A 15,063-nucleotide genomic window follows, 5' to 3' on the forward strand; every position below is an offset into this window, starting at 1 on the left:
GGTGCATATACTTTATACCTCCAATAAATTGTTAGGAAACATTTCCAGAAGATTAAGGAGTATTTATTTAGATTTTCCCCACAGAGTTTACACGCAACAGTCAACAGCTAACAGCAAGCAGAATTGCCTTGCAAACAATTCAACATCAGCAGAATTGACACTGATAAAAAGATAGCAAGCTTGCTAAGGGATGTATTTTTGGCAATATTGTGGGCAATAAGAATCAAGTATCTATATACATAAACATCAAAAATAAATGAATACAAATTTGAATAAAAGAATAAAATAAATAGATAAAATATATAATAATAATAGGCCCGGCTCCAACTATTACTCATGGCTCAGACGGAGGGCAGGGATCAATTGATATGCGAAACCCTGCTAATAGGCCCAGGACAGGAATCAATTGATATGGCCTAGTATGTAAAACCTACCAATATCTTATACCTATGACTTCAAAAACCAATACCAAAATACCAATACCAATATACACTACTTACGGACAAGAACATAGCTCAAAAATGGTTAAAAACATTACGGAGTGTTGCCTTCAAGACAGTGAAAGCAAAATAAGGCTCTCTTCAGTTCATGGATCCAGCGTCTCTCACAGAGTTACGTATAGGCTTTAACCGGAAGGGAAGCATAAGGGTAGTGATGGGATATAATTTATACCATATATTGAAGATTCAGTCTTAGGTTTGATCAGTCAGGATTCAGGTTTATTCTTGAAGAATGGCGGCCGACCACTGTGAGACAGAGACTGAGGATCCATCCTCCCTCACAGAACTTCACCTCAGCATATCTGATTATCCCTTGAGGAACAGTCTGTTAAATACACTGATATCTAAGGGGTGTTACCGTCTATTCAAATGGGCCATGCATGCAGGGTTCTTTGTCTCGACCTGGGGGGGAAGGTGAGAGTCTAATATCACACCTCACTCCCCAGGTCAGCCCAAAGTATATTCACCAAGGAAAGTTTACATGCTAGTTAAATCCAAATAAAAGTAACAATTATAACTAGGTATAATATCATTGAATTATTGACTATGGCATATTCTTATGACCTATGCCGGTCCCTTCAGTAGATACGTAAGGGATAATGTATTGTCCGGAGGTCATTATCCAAAAATAAATCCCGACGGGGCGAACAACACCCCGACGCGCAGCGGAGGGGTGTTATTTCGTCCTGAAGGGATTTATTTTTGGATAATGACCGACGGACAATACATTATCCCGCTTATTATACGGTTACTTGCCAAAAACTATAGAAGACATTCCTCCAAAATACCTCTTTTTAATGATTTAGTTGCCGTTTCGTGATTTCCGCCAAGAAATAAATAGTTCTTCAAGCAAATAGAACTTTTAAGTTTCAGGTGTTGCGTAGCAACCCATTACTTGCTGACTTCAAATTACAATGAGTCTGTTACGTTAAATGACCGGACTACTTGCGGAATGATATGAAAAATGTGAATTAGAAGCAAAAAAACCCGTTGCCAATGACAGCGGTCAATATCTTTTCGCAGCGGTGAATATCAGGAAATATTCACCGGCGAACGTTGGGATGGCCCATTCAAATCAACGGAACTTTTTGGAACATTCTGAAGAGCCGTATAATAAAAGGTAATAAAACATAGCATAGGAGCAGAATGACGATAAACTACTAGTTACGAGTGCTTTGTCAACATCGTAAAGCAGTGTGTTTAGTTAAGTAGATATATGGAGGAGCCGTGCTGCATGCTTCTTCATCACCGCAACTATTTACACTAAATGTAGGGGCCTTCCTGACACATGCCCGCTCTGCATTTCACAACGACACGGTCCAGTTGACACGTGACTTCAACAATTAGAGAGGAGGAAGGCCGCTGGGGCACAGCTGTGACACCTTCCAAAAGGATTGGGGCGTCACTAGTGTTACGACAAGATGAGTTATCTGCTATAATGGTTTACATCCGTGAAATTCCGTACAACCATCCTACTCATCTGCGTGGGCAGTGGTTGGCCGACTTGGCACTGTTGATGTCCATTTTCGGGACGGCCAGTATTTCCTAAGAACTCCTTTGCTTATCTCACTTCCTTTTTGCTCAACAGTGAGTCATTTTCAGTTCATCTCAACCCCTTTCTATTTTGCCCCCTCTGTGTATATAAGTCTCGCAAAAACTGCTCTGGTGTACTGTAGACTTCTCTGACCTACACTGTACTGTGGCTGTTTAGCGTGGTTTTCAGTCGTGAGCATCTATACAAGTGACTGAGTGGCCACCTCATCTGTATGTGTATTTCATTTGTACTGTGCCTTTAGTGTCGTCTTCCATGTCTCTGTCCCCTTCACCTCTCCGTCTCTTCCTCCCCATCCTCCTACCATCGCTGTCTCTCTGCTTCTATGTGCCAAGTTCAAGCGTTCTTTCATCCTTCAACGATCAGGTCAGACAACGGCATCTCTATACAGGTAAGGCTCACAAAATCTCTCCTTTTTTCCTCCTTCTTCTAGGTTTTATGTTCGGTGCTTTTAGTTTTTAAATAGGATTTATGTTTGTAAAGATTCTGTCCAAGTCTGTCGTGCACATATCACTTAGATGTGCAGAGTGCAATTGCGGAGAGTGACAGAAACTTGAAGGCATTTGAGCTGCAGGACATACCAGTGATTATGCCTAAGGACATACTATACCTATTTTTCTTTTTTTGTAAGTGCAATTTAAAACTGTGTTTTGTAACCTACAATGTAATTATCTATTGCCCGTGTTAAAAAGGCTATCCATGGAGTCCATACATTTTCCAGTGGAAACAAACTTTTTTTGTTTGTTTGTTTGTTTGTTTTTGTTTTTGAGACGTGCATCTGAAGTCTGGACCGATCTCTAAGAATGACCTTATGCATGTGTCTTCTTTATCTTTAGAGACTAAAAGACAGGCTCAGTTCCTGGAGATGAAGCCTGATGGTTCCGTCGTTGGCTCCCCCAAAATGTCTCAATACAGTAAGTCAACAGAGCCTCTAACCAGGTCTTTGCTGCACATCTTTCAGATGTACATTTTTTACACTTGAGACTCAAAAACATGCCTAACTGTGCACGCTTGCACGCACGCTTGATTTGTTTATGGTTGAACTCTTGCAAGCCATTAGAAGGCGATGCAATCCCTGTTCAGTAAATGACTCAAATTCAAATTGACGTGCCCATGGTGTGTCTACAAGGCTTAAGCACTGTTATGATAACGTTTAAACAATAAGGAAGAGTTTCTGTTTACAGGCTTTGTTTTAAAACTCTGTTGTCCACGATTTTACAACGGTTTTACAATAAGGAAGAATTCATATTCACAGGCTTTGTTTTAAAAGTCTGTTTTGCACGATTTTACAACGGTTTTACAATAAGGAAGAATTTATATTTACAGGCTTTGTTTTAAAACTATCCATTGAACTTCATAAGGTGTAAGATTCTAAAAAAACATTGGTCATCATAATTTATTTCAAATAGCCATACAGGTACAACATGTATGAAAATGACTCCATACCTCCATAACTCCATAATTGAACACATCTTGTATACACAATGTTGGCACCATACTTACACTTTATACAATACTTTTAAACTAAGTATAAAGCCACCAAAGGCTACTTGAAAAAAGCTTGATCTAATCATTAGCTGGGGTTGAGGGCCCAATGGATCTAATCATTAGCTGGGGTTGAGGGCCCATTGGCCGGGGAAAGGGAACATATACCTGGTGGCACTGAGCATGTTACATGTTACTGTTGTCTCTGTTCCAGCTACTCTGGAGCTGCGGTCCATCAAAGCAGGACATACTGTCATAAAGGGCCTGGCTTCATCGCTGTTCCTCTGCGTTGACCAGAAAGGACACTTCAGGGGAGAGGTGAACTTTTAAGATTACTTGTATTTACTTGTATTTTAAGTATTATACCTATACACTTAATTGTTCCTGTGTTTTTGGTGCATGTTGACACTTTGACTGGAGTGTTTTTTTTCCGCATCATTTTGAGGGCCCAGATATATCTATATATACAGTATTTAAAAATCTATACTAAAAAGGGCAGAAACAAGGGAACGTTAGCCTATATAAAGTGAACAGTAATATTGGAGAACACTGTATATCATGCCATCAGAAATACATCAGTCCAAAAGCATTTTTATTTTCCGTCAACAAAAACCACTTACTACACAATACTATGACATGTTCATGCTTTACGACTGTTCATCTCATCAATGTTCACCTATCCTTGTACTTTTCACAGCAGACCTTTATAGCCTCGGACTGCAACCTACAAGAGGTGCTGACGGCGGATGGATACTCCATCTTCTTATCACCTCACAGTGGGCTTCCTCTGTCCCTCAGACGGAGAAGCGGACAGATATTTTTCAGGTTCTTGCCGCTGACAAGCGACCTGTCAATGGAGGAGCAAAAATATCCGGAGCAGCAGGAGACCTTGAGAAGTTTCAACTCCGAACAAAATTTCAACTCCCATGATCCCCTGGGGATGGCACAGTCCCATTCCAACACCTTCTTCAGCCCGAGTCTGGACACGAAAAGATAGAAATTCACACAGTGGGTGCAGTGAGTGTGGGAGCGTGTGGGAGTGTGTGTGTGTGTGTGGGAGCGTGTGGGAGCGTGTGTGGGTGAGTGTGGGAGCGTGTGGGTGCTGTACGCATAGACTTTTTGGACATGGTGACGCATCATTTTTGAGATATGTCTGCAGGTTTTATGGCCTATGAATGTGAATGGCATGGGTGACTGATTTGGCTGAATGGCTGAAAACACCATGTGCCAACAACATTTTTGTTTTGTTGTGTCTTTTGTATATTGTATCTGCATTATATCTTATTTAATAAATATCTTATTTATTGAAATCTGTTTGTAACACACCCTAAAAGGGAGGTTGAGGCTCAGACGCAAAGCTCAGAATACGTGCAAGAGAAATCAGAACACCGTGCTTAATAATAAAAGAGATTTATTTAGCGACTCCAGGGAATTGATAATAAATATAAAACATTAAAAATGCGCTTCCTAAAAGTAGTGCCAGCACTCAAAGTTCAAATGTCTGTCTGGGTGTCCAGGTAGGTTCGTATGTTTTCAGCACCGTGCGCGTCAGTCTCGTTCTCCCGGGACACGGCCAAGCCAGACGCTCTTCTGGTTCTCTGATTCTCATTCACACACACGACACAGCTTGGACAGGGTCAATGGCCGGCAGTCCGCAAGCAACTCTCCTCTGGTCCAACCTTAATACATGGACACAGCGTCAGACAATACTGTATTACAATTAAATGAAACCCAGAGAAAGTATAGCGCCCACACCAAAGAATATCGCAATCACCAACCTTAATACATGGACACAGCGTCAGACAATACTGTCATTAGCTTGTGGACACGGGTATAAATAGGAACATTGTGATGGGAAACACCTAAGGAGGGGAGTGGCATAATGCTAGGCACCTGTGCTTAATTAGTGATCATGCTACACACGTGCGGTAGAAAAGGTTCGTGCTCAGTGCTCATTTAAAGTGTGCCAATCACCACTACACTCATGTGAAACACTACACACCACTCAGAACACACCGTGAATCACTGCAAACAACCCTCAGGCCCAAAACACCATGTTACATGTTGAAACACATGTGTGTTAATAGTGTGTTGAATTACATTTTCATAGAGGTGCTATTTCGCCAAAGTTATTTTACACAGCAAAACCAATGTTGTGTCTTTGTGTCAGCAGGATATGTTCATTGAAATATTCATCAAATTAACTTTAGACATGTTAAGGTAAAGGTACATTTCCAGTCCAGGCAAGAAGTGTAGCTCAACAAAAATGAAGAGGGCCTGGTGAGGACAACTGGCTCAAATCTTAAATGATTGAGGCGATTTTTTAACATTTAACATAATAAAAACGGTAACATGTAACAAGCTGGTCAGTGAATAGGCTAGGTTTTGGCCTTTGTGATTACTGTCAAATGTTGTCCATGATCTAATCTCCTTATCCTTACAATATATCTCTCAGCCCAAGACCTCCTTTCTGTAATGAGCTAGTTCACCAGGATCAACCAGTATCTGAGCTAATATAGCATTGCTTAATCTAGGGCTGCTGACCAGATTGTTTATTAAACATGTTATTTGTAAAGTTATCAAACTGCGAACGAGGAAGAATGTTTATGGCGGTAACAGAAAATGTGGTGCAAATGCTAGCAAATGTTACTCAACTATACCTAAGGTTTTTGAAGAAACAAAAAAAATCCAGTCACTGTCTGATTTGTAGGCTGTTAAGGTGGATGACCTTAATTTGGGAGTGAGCGTCATCATATTGTAGGCGGCGGATTAGCATTTTTGCAAGTTCCAGTTTGAAAAAGAAAATCCCTATGAGACAAGAAATGGGGTTTTGGAAAATCGACGCTCGGAAATAACACCCATGGTAAATAAATAACTGCTTGAGAAACCCCACATTCAATTATGTATCGAACATGTATGTCATCTCTGTATGCTCTGTATGCTGTATGCTGTATCTCCTACAAATACTTAGGAGTTCATATGGACAATAAACTGGACTGGTCAGCCAACAGACTTCTCTGCATGAGTCTACCTCAGTCTGCCCTCCCCTTCTCATCTCATCTCATTATATTCCAACCCACTGTCCATCCCTTTACTGGCTATACTAGCCCCATGCACAGACTTAACCACTTATATATTCTGCACTATCACTTTGCTCTTTGCACTATCCACACACACACAAGAACAAGAACACTATATTCTTTGCACTATCCACACCAGCAGCACAAGAACACTTTCCTCCTGGACATCGACACTGTCACGATCATTGCATTCTGTACCATAGGGTCAGACCCATTCTTGTATCTGTAAACACCCCCACTCCGTGTGAATATGTTCTCCCTATGTATATGTGATATATGTATGTATGTATGTCGGTGAGGTGTATAAGTGAATAAGTGTATAAGCTACTGGATGACCTACATTTACCTCGGGATTAATAAAGTATCCATCTATCTGTTTATCTATCTATAAACCGTAGACCCATTATATCTCTAAAATAAGTCTGTTGCTATCCCTCTGCTACCAGCAAAAAATAACAGATTACAAAGCAAGTCACTTATCTCATCATCTGTTTGCCTTTGCGAAAACAAATTAATTTTTCCATATGGATTTTTCCCTTTGGAACCAGGAAGTGTTCAAATGTTAACACAAAAAAATACAAACTTGGGTCGACTTCCATACTCTATTGGCTGGCCACGTCTGATGTCCGGAAGGGGCCACCAGCCATTATATTACTATGCCCGAGTGGCAGTTGGCAGAACGTCATTCAGCAACCACTTCTTGCTCAGAAGCAACCTCTTGTCAACGCTACCTAGATTTTATGCTAATTGTCCACAGAGTGGTGCTAATCACTTGCTCGCTGGGTGCTAATTTCTTACATGGCGGTATTTAACATGATACCTTGGCTTGTCTCCAACTATCTTTAACCAGTCTGTCCCCAAACAGCGGTTAAAATTGCAAGTCAAACTCACTAGTCAGCACACTAGAGTTTCGCTGAACTATAGCTTCTGCAAACATTAGCGAACACCTTGCTGCAACGCTAAACAAAGTTTTGTGTGATGCTAGGAATGGCACCATGGCTTCTCCCTCTCCCACCTTGAATGAAGAAAAGCCAGGGCGTGTGTTCTTGTGTGGGAACAAAATCTCAGCGAGAGATACTCACCCCTGCTGCGATGAATGCCTCGGGCTAAAACACACCGAAGATGCACTATCCTCGTGGGCTCCAGTGTCCACTGTGCTCACCTGCTCAAGAAGAGTCTGCACCGTTGGCTAGCTTGACCCCAAACAAGACCCCATGATGGTAGAGTTTTCCATGCTTGGTGGTCAGTCCAAGGAAACCCTAGTGAGCACCATTACGGACTGGGCTGAGCAGATGGATGAAACTGCCTGGTGACTCCGACTGCCTGTGCAATGAATCCTTGACACAGAGTTGGAATCACTGCACAGAATGGACAACATCCTGTTGCACAAAAGATGGTGATGATCCGTTTCTTCCATCCTCAGGGGCACCAATGCCCAAAGCTCCATGCAACCTAAGCACTGATACAGGCGACGATGGAGGCTCCCTGGTTATCGGCACAAGGCTGCACGAAGTGTGTTACCCCGCTGCCGAAATATTGGGCATTCCATGGCCCAGCACTCTGCACAAGAAGTCCCAGTACGAAGGCAATCGCTTACCTCAGGTGAAAAGTACGGAGAGACAACTACTCCACTTGTTCCCCGAGTGTCTGGAAGAAGCTAACTGCACCTGTCTGAAGCATTTTACATCAAAGAGCCCGGTCCAGACGGTACAGCATGGAAGACAACGGGCCGACCAGGCTGCCGCAGATGGAACCGTTGGTGGCACACCACCTCCACCCCAGCCAGACGACCTTCATAGCAACATCTGCTCCAAGCTTTTTGTAGGAGGCTGAGGAATTCCAGTCCTCCATGACTTACAAGGCATACAGGTCTATTGCCCTCGGAGTACAAGCACTGAAAGCATCGTCTATGCCGATGGCATCAAGTTGAGCTGTGATCCCGGACTGCAAGCCGTGGGATGAGATGTGCATGGTGACTGACCTACGCCTCTGCCTACACCACTGTGCAGCCTTGGGGAGCGCAATGAGCATCAAGGTCACACAGGAGAGAGCATGCTGCCTCAACTGATCCAGCCTATCTATTTGGGAGGGGAGTGGGAGTGGCACGATATACACTAAGAAAGTGATCAGTGAAGTGGAAACTTTACCCAGAAGTGGCGAAACAGGTGAGGGTTAAATGTAACGTCCATTTTGTAGTATGAAAACGCTGTCTACATATACTTTGTATGATGATAAGAGGCGTGTATTTAAGGACTTGTGCACTGCCGTTGAGGAAGTACTCTTTCAGTGTTCTGTGGGGATTGTGCTGTCATTTCTACAAACCCTCTTCGATAAGGAGAAAGCCTCCTCCACATTCAAAGTTTATTGGAGGCTCTTGGAGTGATGCTGGAACCCTGTCCACTTATAGCAATATTTGGTGTGGCTGATGAAACTCTGAGTTTAAATGCAAATCAGTCGGACATCATTGCATTCACATCACTTTTGGCCCGTAGGAGAATTTTGTTAGTTTGGAAATCTTCTACTTCCCCATCAGCTTCGGTCTGGCTGGAAGATGTAATGTGTTTTCTAAAGCTGGAGAAGATAACATTTACACTGAGAGGGTCTGTGGAAAGGTTCTATTTCAAGTGGGGACCGTTTTTGCCGTATTTTAAAAGTCTGAAAGAGTTGCCCACTGGGTGAGTGTCCCTAATTGTAACTGAGACCCTCCCCACTCTCTATCCTTTCCTAGCCGTTTATTTATTTATTTATTTATTTTTATAAACCATTCTTTCTATTCATTGCCTATTTATTTATCTCCTTTTTTTTCCTATCGATATTCGATCGCCTCACAGAATTACTATATTTGAGCCACTTAATGTGTTATAGACATATGTGGGCCTATGTTTTGGAAGAATATTGATGCACAGCTGTGAGAATGTACATTCATGACTGAGAAATGTTTTTGTTAACATACTAACTGCCAAGAGGTGTATGGGGAGGGTGGGTGAGGGTAATCTTTATCCTGTTTAAAAAAAAAAATGAATGAAAACATGGAGGAAAAATGTACTGCTTGAGATAACCTGTATTGTGCAATTCCTTCAATAAATACATTTATAAATAAAATAAAAAATAAAGTTTATTGGGCTGCTATATCTGTGTGTCCAGTGGGATTTAATGGCAAGACAGTGGGACAGCAGTTTCGTGTGCAGAGCACGCCACTTACGTCCTGTGTCAAAATTATTATCTTGTGGATGGGATTTGCCACTGGTGTTGGAAGCTTTATTGGGACCACCATTCGAGCTGTTGAGGTGAACTGGAAGCACTGCTTATGGCACTGGTTTCTGGAAGTCACCCGGTGTGAAAAGGAAGTTCTTGTAGGGGAGGTTGAAGTAAGAAAAATAATGTTGTTTGGTGTACACAGTGTAGGCTTTACAAATGTAAAAAAGGCATTAGAGTGGCAGCATGTGGCTGAAGTAATAGTTATTAATCCCTCGCTTGAAAAGAAAGTAAACCATATGCATTCAAGTTGTGGTAAACATTGTGACAACTGTGACACTTGATATTGTTTTTAGCCGCTGCGTGTTCCAGCGGGGTCAGTGGTACTGCAGATGAGAAGGAGCTGAGTGCGCACATCCCCGGCGTCTCCACTGCACCCCGTATATATATCACAGCCCTCCAGCAGCCGTGTCCTCACAGACGTGACGCAGTCCTGCAGATGCAAATAGACACCATCACCGCCATTAGCAAGGTCGCCATAAACGAGTTAAGGGAATTAAGAAATGTTTTGTGTGACATAAGCTGTACATTGAAAGACTTAAGTAGACTTCAATAAATAGTGTTGTTTGTTTCCATACCCTGTGTCCTTACAAGCGAAGCATCACATTCACACGCTGGTGCACTGCAGCTGCGTTAGGGGATAGGGGTCGGGGTCAGGGGTCGGGTTGGGGTCAGGGGTCGGGGTCGGGGGCCTCGGGATAGGGATCGGGGTAGAGGCCAACACAACCAACAGCGTCAGGGGGTAAAGGCACATTCCATAGCTGTGCTACATTATGTGGCCGACCTTTTCTGGCTTGTTTAAAAGGTCCGATAGTGCGCTCCACAACATGCCTGCCAATGTAGTTTCTCTCCTCTGCGCTCTGTGGGTTTGAGAAAGGGGTGAGTAGACACTGCTTGAGGGGAAATCCACTGTCCCCTGCAAGGTTAGTGAATAGGTTAGGCACTACAGTAGAGAAAAATTGCAATTGATTTAGAATTTCTACATTACTCATGCGTACCTAGAAGCCAGCCATCACGCATAGCTCTGGCCTCAACTCTGCGCCCAACCCTGCTGTCTCTAAAGATGAATAAGTCATGGGTCGACCCAGACCACTGATTCCCTACATTAGTGCATACCATGTCTTCATCACATGTGATTTGAACATTAATGGAGTGATAATGCTTTAGATCAATTCCCTTTGAAAAGTGCCAGTTGCCAGAAGTTGCCAGAAGTTGCCAGAAGTCCAAGGGTGGGACAAGCACGGCTTAGTTTCTGTGGGTAGTTCTCTATGAAGTTGGGCCCACCGCAGCACCGAGATCCAAGAGTACAGCTCTTAGTAATAGGAACCAGCTCATAAGCTACTCATAACTGGCCAATAAATCTGGCTGGTCTCTGAATTCTTCCATTCGCCAAAATCTTCCAAAGCAGCCATTGTACGTCATTACGCATTGTATTTGCCTGCCTATTTATAGTCATCCATGAATACGATAACAATATATGAAACTGCACTCGTATCTGCCCGACTGAGGCATTGAAATCGACATCAGTTTAAATGTGATTAGTGAGATACCGAATTCATGCTTGAAAGAGAACTTTAGGATACGACCATAACCCCAGTTCTCTGATAGCATGAGTGAGGTATCTCAACCAGGCCCTCCTTCTTGTGTAGAGCGAGGAGAAGTTGCTAACCTTGAATGGTGTTCCGCCAGGCATTGGGGAGTGGCCCCTCCCAGACGTCAGACGTGCCCAGCCAATCATGGCAACAAGGTGAGAAAGAACTCCAATGCATATGTTGTGCAGATGATGTCACCGGTTTGCACATCTCACAAGCTGATCAAAATCAGAATCAGAATCAGAATCAGAATCAGAATCAGAATAGTATTTATTGCCAAGTAGGTTTACACCTACCTGGAATTTGTTCTGGTGTATAGGTGCATACAGTGAACATAAAAACATACAAACACAATAAGTACTACACATAACATAAAACATAAAAACACAGTAAGTACTACACAAACACAATAAGTACTACAATACAACAAGCAGGGCAGGAGTGCAAAAGTGGATGTGCAATGTGCAGTGTGCAATGTAGTGTGTGTTAACATAACACAGGCTTGAGGTGTGGGGGCAGGATGAGAGTCCACGTCAGGTGGGGGTCCCGGGCCTTGTTAATAAGGCCAACGGCAGCCGGGAAGAAGCTGATTTTGTGGCGTGAGGTTTTGGTCCTGATGGACCGCAGCCTCCTGCCGGAGGGAAGGACCTCGAAGAGTTTGTGACCCGGGTGGGAGGGATCGGCCACAATCTTACCTGCCCGCCTCAGGGTCCTGTCTGGCTGAATATATTTGTAATAACAAAAAATGCATACCGTGTGGTGATAACCATTACAGGCATGGACCACGGAACTGGGAGGGCCCTGGCCCTACCTAGTTTTGAACATCAAACATGTAAAAAAAAAAATATCCATCGGTAGACACATATTAGCACTTTGTTCATATACTAGAAGCACTTCATCCTGGACTAATGAAATGATTGGACAGGCTTCCAAGGTAATCTATTGGCTAGTCATTAGGCAACGTGCTGATTGGCTAGTCAGTCAATAACATGCTGATTGGCTAGTTAGCTCAGGCGTAAAATAAGTGACAACATTTGTACTCGTAACTTGAGTGTTGTAAGCTTGTAACTTCATTGTTGCATACAAAGGTTGGATATTTGTGTGTCCGTCCGTTTTTCACATATGCACAAAATCATTAATTATTGCACATGTGAACATCATCTCAAAATCTTTCTCTTTAATTTGATCTCATAGAATTAATCCTTGGTATTAACAAACACACCTGAACGTATGGGGCGCCGTTTGTAAAATGTTGCACGTTCGAAAATCCTGCTCAGTTTTGCTACATTTAGCATTTTCATATGGAACAAAAAGCACGACAATATTCGAATGTCACTTTTTCAAGCATTTAGAGAGAAATTCATGTAAATTCATGCGATAACTTTTCCAAGGATATTTTTTGGCAGTAACACAAAGTTGTTGAATAATATAAATGTTTCATCTAAATGTAAATGTTAAATATAAATGTAAATGTTAAATATAAATGTAAATGTTAAATGTAAATGTTAAATATAAACGTAAATGTTCAATGTTATATATAAATGTTAAATGTAAATGTTAAATGTAAATGCTAAATGTAAATGTTAAATGTAAATGTTAAATGTAAATGTTAAATGTAAATGTTAAATGTAAATGTAAATGTTAAATGTAAATGTAAATGTTAAATGTTCAGTCTACATGTCAGATTTGAAGACTGAACCTTACAATATTTACGGTAATTGGCTTTCATAGTTTTCACGTCACGTCAGAATTACCAGCTTGCGGGCAAGAAAATACACTCCACAGCTGTCTACCACTGGAATTTATACTGGAACTGACCATCTTTCATTCAAGATTATTTAATATATCCGCTTTAAAATTGTCTGACATAGGTAGTAAAATGCCAGACAGTTGTTGCTCGGTTGGCTGTTCAAATCGGCGAGGAGACAAGCCCGGCTGTTTCCAGCTGATTGTAGACGTCTTCTGGGTCAACTTTTCTCAGGCGGGCAGTAAGCTAGCCTTCTTTTTGGAGCTTGCAATAAAAGCATTAACCCTGTTTTGGTCGCCTCATTCATCAGAATAACTACCTAAAACGGGAATAGATCAAGAAATAAAGTCAAGAAACAAAGCATCAACACGATTAAAATTGGATTACCCGGTTTCTGCTCTGAGATTGCGACAAGTACCTAAGCAACTAGGCTAGGCTACTGTATTTTGTCATCCAACTGGTAATACTACAATGCCAGTAGAAAATACTTGGGAAGATAATTTCAGTTGTCATTCGCCAGACCAGGTGGTTGTACTTGTGTTAACCAGGAAATTGTGTAAAATGATAAAGAACAGTGTTGGGTAGGCTAAAGGTTGCTAGCTAACAGCATGTAGCTCGCTAGCTGGTAGCTAGCTATTACATGGCAATCATCTTTGCTCTGATAATGAAGATGTTTATTAGTTTTCACCTTCCAGACGACATCGTTATTAACCCATCCCCTTCTGAAAATTAAATTACTATCTGTGCTTTTGGTAGGCTTTCAGTTTTTGAGTTGTGTAGGGGGACGGATTTTCTATTAGATATATGTAAATATCTCCAAACTGGAGCTCAGGCAGGGACTTCTACGACGTTACAGAAATACAAATATCAGCGGGTGCAGTAAAGGGATCACAGGTTCCCAAAATGTAAATTTTTTCTAGATATCTCTGTCTGGCTATTGTGGTATGATCTGTGTTTGATGGCGATCGTAATTGAGTAGGTTGCACTGCTCGACGATGTCCACTGTTGGTCGACACATTTTGCCCGCAAGGTATCCCTGGTAGTGTTACTGAAAGCTATGAATTACCGTAAATATTCTAATGTTCTGTCGTCAAGTCTGACATGTAGACTGAACATTTACATTTACATTTACATTTAACATTTACATTTACATTTAACATTTACATTTAGCATTTGATATTTGTATTTACATTTAACATTTACATTTAACACTTATATTTAACATTTATATATAACATCGAACATTTACGTTTATATTTAACATTTACATTTACATTTAACATTTACATTTATATTTAACATTTACATTTAACATTTAACATTAACATTTAGATGAAATATTTATATTATTTAACAACTTTGTGTTACTGCCAAAAAATATCCTTGGAAAAGTTATCGCATGAATTTACATGAATTTCTCTCTAAATGCTTGAAAAAGTGACATTCGAATATTGTCGTGCTTTTTGTTCCATATGAAAATGCTAAATGTAGCAAAACTGAGCAGGATTTTCGAACGTGCAACATTTTACAAACGGCGCCCCATATGAACGAGTGCTCAAACGTAGGGTTCACTCCACAGAATGCACATCGGATCCCCTATAAGAACATGGGCAATATGTCCTGTGTGTTTGTATTCCCTCGATATAGGCCTAGTCTAGGGTTGGCATAGTGAAAAGAGGCTAGGACGAAAGATTTGGCAAGAAAACAAAAGGAGACCAATACAAGCAGAATATTGTGAGAGAACAACAACAACATATTCTCACATTGTGACACGAAAATTAGGGCTATGCATGAAGCACAACCTCTGCCTGTATCTGACTTGAGTGTACACTAAAGCACTTCCTGACCATTT

General features: G+C 41.5%; 1 protein-coding gene across 2 annotated transcripts; it reads left to right on the forward strand.

Annotated features, from left to right (window-relative positions):
• The first annotated feature begins 2,162 nt into the window (after positions 1-2,162).
• Positions 2,163-4,847, forward strand: fgf21 (fibroblast growth factor 21). Of its 2 annotated transcripts, none has more exons than XM_031573479.2 (4): positions 2,163-2,443; positions 2,889-2,966; positions 3,752-3,855; positions 4,235-4,847. In XM_031573479.2, exons 1-4 carry the CDS (start codon positions 2,308-2,310, stop codon positions 4,532-4,534), a joined length of 618 nt encoding a protein of 205 aa, XP_031429339.1. In that variant the 5' UTR covers positions 2,163-2,307; the 3' UTR covers positions 4,535-4,847. The 2 variants fall into 2 exon arrangements, with proteins under 2 accessions (XP_031429339.1, XP_031429389.1); XM_031573529.2 differs by having other exon boundaries at positions 4,238-4,847.
• Positions 4,848-15,063: the final 10,216 nt, after the last annotated feature.

Source organism: Clupea harengus, chromosome 1 (genome assembly GCF_900700415.2).
Source record: "Clupea harengus chromosome 1, Ch_v2.0.2, whole genome shotgun sequence".
Taxonomy (NCBI): domain Eukaryota; kingdom Metazoa; phylum Chordata; class Actinopteri; order Clupeiformes; family Clupeidae; genus Clupea; species Clupea harengus.